This window comes from Phoenix dactylifera, chromosome 14 (assembly GCF_009389715.1).
Source record: "Phoenix dactylifera cultivar Barhee BC4 chromosome 14, palm_55x_up_171113_PBpolish2nd_filt_p, whole genome shotgun sequence".
NCBI classification, from domain to species: domain Eukaryota; kingdom Viridiplantae; phylum Streptophyta; class Magnoliopsida; order Arecales; family Arecaceae; genus Phoenix; species Phoenix dactylifera.
The window spans coordinates 18,394,115-18,401,226 of record NC_052405.1 but is presented as its reverse complement, the minus strand read 5'-3'; the positions used below and the strand labels follow the sequence as shown (position 1 = coordinate 18,401,226).

General features: G+C 38.8%; 1 protein-coding gene across 1 annotated transcript; it reads right to left on the bottom strand.

The window, feature by feature from the left end:
- Positions 1-3,661: 3,661 nt before the first annotated feature.
- LOC103720455 (tryptophan N-monooxygenase CYP79A68-like) lies at positions 3,662-5,634 on the bottom strand. The gene is made up of 2 exons (XM_008810161.3): positions 4,651-5,634; positions 3,662-4,443 (listed from the first exon to the last, which is right to left on the bottom strand). The coding sequence occupies exons 1-2, from the start codon at positions 5,632-5,634 to the stop codon at positions 3,817-3,819; spliced, it is 1,611 nt and encodes a 536-aa protein (XP_008808383.3). The 3' UTR covers positions 3,662-3,816.
- Positions 5,635-7,112: the final 1,478 nt, after the last annotated feature.

Genomic DNA, 7,112 nt, shown 5'->3' with positions numbered 1-7,112 from the left:
TAGTTTATTTGAAAGATTTTGCAGACTCATGGTGTTCTATAGCTCTTTCTTTGGCTAGGTATTCATGCACAATGTTTATTCACCTGAACTATTTTTGGTGTTAATGCCACCATCTTTATAATATTTGTTTCCACTCCATTGGATCACACCTGCTGAAATAAATGCAAAGTGGTCTAGCCTAGGGCTGGGTAGAGAGAGAATGTAGCGTCACATCCTATCTTATTAAAAATGAGTATTATACTTGAATGAGAAGGAAAGAGGCATGAGCGTTGCTCCGTCCTAGTAATAATTCTGTCTCTTTTTTTTTCTGGATATTAAAGATGGAGAGGTTGTTGTTGATGGTTGATTTCTAGATATCAAGATCCATACCGATCCAACGATGATAGAGGCAACTGGATTTAGGCTTAAAATATGGAGAGCTTGGCTACACTCCGAGTTTGACTCTCTCTTTGTAGTATAGACGTATAAAATATGAGTGATTATGGTTGTTTGGAAAATAATTTTAGTTGCTTGGAATAGATGCTGGTTATTTTGAATTTGCCAAGAAATATAATAAAAATTATATTTTCTTGTGTATGGATGATATTGAACAATTTGATTTCTGAATGAGACGATTTTGACAAGACATGTTATAGATTGCCAATCACAGGTTGAATTGTGACACATTGGTTTGCCATCTTGGGTAGAAATATAGATATTTTTGTTTGCCACCATGGCCGAAACACGGATATTATGGTTTGCCACCACGGGCCAAAGCACGGATATTTTGGTTTGCTACCATAGACTGAAGCATAGAATTGTGGTTTGATAGTCACAGGCCAAAGTGTGACCATCGATAGTCCAAATCAAAAAGATAATTATTGATTAAAAATCTGATTAATAATGAAAGATAAGTTATATGAAATCATCGTTGAATAAAAAGTTTTAGTTTGATGATATGTCTGATATATTTTCTTGAAATGAGTTCTATGTTTAATGATTTACATTTATGTGTGCATATTTATATGGATTTATTTGAGCTATGTTGAATAATCAGCAAGATGGTTTGTGGAAGGTGGTATGCGACACTGACAATGGCATTGGTTGGTGGGCTGAAAAGCTGGCAATGGTGGGCCACTAAGTTTTCTCTTGGGGTGGGCCGATGTGTAAGAACAGGCCCTGAATAGCCTGCATTGGGCTAAAGTCAGTTGGCACAACGGGCTTCAGCTTATGGCCTGAGGAGAAGCCAGAATAAAGGATCATGATCGCGATCCCCTACTCCATCTTTCTTCGCATGACAAGTGCAGAATCCATCGCAGCTCTGCGGCAACTCCATGTCCGCTTTGAACGGCCACCGATCACGCTCAACTGCCACGAGAATCACCGTGGTGAATGAGCCACGACCCTCTCTATAAATCCCTCTACCCTCGACAATCGATCCACCTTCGAGCCCCGTCGTGCCTCCTCCTCCCTCTACTCCCTCTCTTCCCTACTTCTCCTCCTTCTCCGGTGGCCGGCGTGCCACCCTGGCTGAGCATCGCCCCTGGAAAGACCCTCTTGTCCTACTGCTCTATTTTTCTAGGCCGAGCAATGTTGTTCATGTTTTGCCGAAATTCACTGTCGTCGCCGCGAGATCCATTGCATCCACCATGCCTCGGTTAGTCCTCCTACTCCCTTGGCCAAAGAAGCTCCACCTAAGGCAGGTTGAGGATCTGCCCCTTTTCTTTTTTTCCCTTCCTTTGTTGTCTGATGAATGGCCGAACCACTACGACACTCGCCTCTGGCTGTGCCACTGTTCGCGCCACTGTGCTAACATGAGTTACTCATGAGTTACTGGCTGAGCCATCGTGAGGCCATCAGCCACCTCTTTCAGCCTCTCCTCCCTCTCATCTTCCTCTTCACCCTTCCTCCTTGTTGCTTAGTTCAACATGATGAAAAACTTCATTTTGGGCCTTATTTATCTATTTGGGCCGTGTTCATTTATTTAGTCTGAATTCATCCATTTTGGACAGTGTTCATCCATTTTGGTCTGTGTTATCCATTTTGGGCCGCTCATGTAGATTATTCGTTGGCCTTGTCGACTTATAATCTATTTGAAACTGGTTTCGATACTGCACCACCGGTGATTAAAATATTTATATTTGGACACGGTTGCCACCGGTGGTTAATAATAGTGGCTTCTGGCATTTTGTGCGATCCATGCCACTGGGTTAGATGGCCATAACCTGATATTGGTTTCTAGCATCAGTTTATAGAAATAATAAAAAAATTGAAAGAAAAATATGTATTATGGATGATTTATTTTTCAATCATTATTTTGTGTTTTAATTAAATATCTGACATGCTTTGTCCCCACTTTGGGGTGTTATATTGCTTACTGGGTGAGTGTTGCTAATTACTATATTTTTCTATTTTCTAGATCCAGATGCATAGACGCATGATCGCTTGTGATTTGGGGAGCGCGCTAAATTTTCTGAAAATACTTTTAGTTATTAGCATTTTAGTTAGACTAGCAAGAATAGTTAATTTATGTCAGCACATGTTACATTGAAACAATTGTCAGAATGATTTGAATAAATTATTGATTAAAAAAAAATTAAAATTTGTTATTGCTTTAATATTATTTGTAGCCTTGCATCCCTGTATTTTTTGCCGTACAAGTGTACGACGTTTGTTGCGCTCCGAGTTCGGAGCGTGGTAGATTTAGTGGTATCAGAGCTTAGGTTTAAGATTACTAGAGATCGTGATTAAAATAATCGTATGGAGCGTAGCATTTAGGATTCTTAGGTTCATCAAAAAGTTTGGAAGATGGGTAGAAATTAGGCAAACCAATATCTTTGTTTGCTTATGTTGTTGGTAATTTCATGTTATCTTATCTAAAATTTGTTTGAGATGCTTATTAAAACTAGAATCCTACTAACTGTGCTTGCAACCAAAGTATGAATAAACTATTTTGAAAGTTTTCTCGATGGAGCAATTTGTATTTTAGGTTATGTTTAAATTAGATTTTGACTAAAATTAAGTTGAGTACTAGCCATGGAATATTATTGTATATTGTAATTATTTGTTTAGTAGTATATAAGTGATTTTGGAAGTTCAACTTGATATAGGGTATTGTGATGTTACTTATAGCTTGAAGTTTATTATTTTGGTGTCAAGTTCAGGTTCATTTATAAAATATCGTTTAAGGTTTGGGCTGGAAAATATTTGATGATATTCATTGAAATATTCTTTGAGGATTCAAATATATATGTGGATTACGCATGAAACTCTAGAAAAGCCCCCTAGCCCCATATTCCATCACAAAAGACCACATTTAGTCGACGAGGCATAGGGGGCCGTTACCCTCTCTTATGTACACATGATTGACTCTCCACTCATCATAGGGGGTCCCTCCCATATCTTTTCTCTCTCTTCCTCCTATCTCTTCCCCAAGTACTGTCAAACCCCTCCTCTCTTCGCACACTTTTTCTTTTTCTATCTCCCTCTATCCTCTATCTCTTTTACTCTCTCCTCCTCAAGTGCTTGTGAATCTCGGGGTGGCTCCTCCACCTACTTTGCAATCGAACCATAGGCTACAAGGGAGGGGCGTCAACCCCACCTTTTTTTCTACTTCTATATTTTCTCTCTAATATGAGTTACCAACATCACAAACCAAGAGAAGACTGTAACTCCTGATCGTAAAGGTGCTTCCGACTCAGGGTACGTATCTTAGAGGTGCTTTGAAAAAAATGTGCTCGTTATATGACTAAGTAAACCAATTTTGAAATACATTTATTGATTATTCTCAAGTTTGACAATGATCTGGGTTGAGCCAATGGGACTGATCTTTCGGACTTATAAGTTTGCTAAAAATGCCAGTCGTGGCTTAGCACAAGCATGAAAAGGTCTGGCCATAAAAAGGCTTCTATTATCCTCTGAGAGGTCCACACCAAGCTCCCCCGGTGCCAAGCTCCAATCAAATGCCTGAAGAAGCCTACCTAGTAGCATATAAGTCATGACGCTTCCTAAAGAACCCCCCATGCACCCACGACGGCCCGTACCGAATGAGATGAATAGTAGGTCTGGTTCAGCAAGCCCAACATCAGTTGACCCATTCTTCAAGTGCCGGTCTGGGTTGAATCGGGGTGCGTCATCCCAGACCTTTTCGTTTCGGCCCAGCCCAACTCGATTCAGCAGAACTTGGCTCCCCTTTGGGATAAAGTAATTGGCAACAGTGGCATCAGCCAAGGCGACATGCGGCAGATTGAAGGGGGCCACGGGGTGGAGACGAAGGCCTTCACGAGCACATGCCCTGAGGTAAGGAAGTTGGGGGAGGTCAGACTCTTGGAGCAGCCTGTCCTTTCCAACCACTCGGTCCAACTCTTCCATGGCTTTCTGAAGGATCTCAGGTCGATTCAGTAGCTCGGCCAATGACCATTCGGCTATATTGGATGGGTTGTCTACAGTTGCAAAGACTAGTTCCTGCAAGGTGAGATTGTTTTTCCATTCATCAGCCACAACAAATTAAAATTCTTCATCTACACGGTTATATAAAAAACCGACAAGGTTATGGAAGATCGGTGACTCTAAAATCGAAATGTGTAACAAGTAGGCAGTAAAACTATTGGTGGTCTATCTTCAATTTTACTCAAAAATAATCCAAATAAATATTGTGAAAAAGAATCTTACCTGACATTGAGCCTTGACCTCCTCCATTGTCAGCAAAGGTCTCCCTTTGTTATCTTTCAATGAAATGAAAACATCAAGGAGGTCCTCCACTTCCCTCTTAGCCCCTTTAACCTCTTTCTCCTTCTCACCTCTCCACTTTTGCATCCTTTCCTCAATAATAGGATCGTGATATTTGTTTATCACCCTTATGGCCTCCTTCATGTTCCTTTCATGCCCATCAATGTCCAACCACCTCAACCATGGCATAAAATCTGATGCACAAAAGGCATAGATAAAAGATAGCACCTTGAATGCCGCATCCACATGCTCCAGCTCCTCCTTGCCCGGTCCTCCATACTCTCCACCCTCGCCAAAATGCCTTACTCCAAATATCATCCTCCTTATAGTGTTGCCAGTGTAGTATCGTGTTGCAAGCCTAACATTGATAACGGGTTCCTCCAATTTCTCGCATTGGTTATGTATATACTTGACAATATGGTCGATCTCCTCAGTGCGTAGCTTTGATTGCCAATGGAGCCTTGAAGTGTTGAGGATCTCTGATGCCACCACCCTTCTCATTTTTTTCCATTGCTCGCCCCAAGGAGCGATGACAACCGAGAGAAAATTCCGACCAGAGTACTCAGTGGCCATGGTTAGCGGCCTTGATGCAAAATTTGCATCTTGTTTTTTAAGAAACTCACGGCTAAGCTCTGGAGAGTTCACAACAATGACATGAGTACTGCCAAGGCGGATGCATGTGATGTCCTTTCCCTCAGCAATTTTTAAGATCCAACGGAAGTGAGGCTTATGGCGGAGCATTGTGAGGAGGCTACCAAATATTGTCCAAGATGTCGAACCTGGAGGAAGACGACAATCCTTGAAACTCATAAGTATGGTTTGGACGGAGGGGTGGAGAAGAAAAAAGAAGAATAGAAAGGTGAGGAAGAGGAGGGTGGGGCTGAGGAGGGTCTCGACAGTGAATTGGCTCATTGAAGGCATGCCCATGGTAAAGAAAGTGGATGGCAAGAGTTTGGTGGTGATCATATTGTTCATTGTAGTTGTACCTATGGTACTAGAAATGGAGGTTGTCTTCAACCAAAATCGAGGAAAAGAAGAAATGGAGGTTGTTTGGGTGCTTCTGGATGGAGGGGAAGAGAGGGATGGTGGTCTATTTATCTCCAATAAAATGGGGTTTGAGATAAGTACAAATATAAAGAAAAGATTTACTCAGATTCTGTATGGTTATATTTTACAAATCTAAAGAACATTTCACTGAGATTCTATTATGGTATTCTCAAATATGTCATGGTATTTCATATTTTAATAATTAATTACTCTCAAAAAATTAAATCCTCTTCTTTTTAAAAAAAAGAAAAAGAGAATAACTTTCTTTATAATATTTAAAGTTTTTAGAAAATATTTAAAAATATCGATAATTTATTATATTCCTACAAATCTACTTTTTTTGAAAACTTCTTTAGAAAAGATAATTCATGATTCTTTTCATTCATACTATAGTTAGAAAGTAATAATGGTATTTACCGGAAAACATTGAACACTTTGTATTATATATGTTATGTTTTAATTTTTAATATATTTTAAATAGAAATCAGATTAGATAAATATTCAAATTCTTGGTTTAATCCATTTTTATGTAAGTTTTATAATTATATCGTAGGTAATAATTACCTAAGGTGCATCAGATGCAATGTGGATTTTGTATCTATCTTTTATGGCCATGTCATCTATTTAGCTTTTATTATTGTATTTCACTCGAGATCTGAAATATATCCAAAAAGTATCAGACTTATATCCATATTTAGATAGAAAAAATATAGATATAATTAATATTCAATCTCTATCAATTTTTTCTTAAAATAAATATGTATAAGCTTTGTGTACGATTAATTATCCTATCTATTTAATATATTTATGTGGATCATAATACAAACATGTTTGATATGTCATCTACCTTTCTTTTTAGGGGCATATTATGTGGATCAAGTATTATATATTTTTACATGGGTTTTATGCATGTGTTTTGTTTATATAGTCTTTGATACAATGGGTCCTTCATAGCTGCATGTGGCAATGCACATTTATTCCACGTACATGTTCCTCAAGCTTCATGTTGCATAGTATGTTGGCCACACGGCCATAGAATGACCATTTAGTAGTGTTTCTGGCTACACCACAAACTAGGACTATTTACAAGTGTCAATGTGCATGGGCAAATGTATCATTTACAGATCTAGTTATGCATTAATAATTATACATTTTTTTAATTTCTTGATCAATTCAATTGTTTATTGTTTTTCTATATTTCTCACCATGCTAACTTTTTGAAACAATTGAAGTATGCACATTTGGAGAATTACCTCCATGAAGCAAGCGAGGAAGCTCATAGTAATCAATGTGCTGCAGATAGAGGGGACTCATAATGTAATACTTTGCATACCACTGTAGGAAAAATGTATAGTTTA

Excerpts from the sequence above, each read along its gene's own strand:
- LOC103720455 (XM_008810161.3), bottom strand. The coding sequence starts at position 5,634 with ATGGGCATGCCTTCAATGAGCCAATTCACTGTCGAGACCCTCCTCAGC. Across the intron at positions 4,444-4,650 it reads AGGTCAAGGCTCAATGTCAG|GAACTAGTCTTTGCAACTGT; the intron begins GTAAGATTCTTT and ends CTCACCTTGCAG.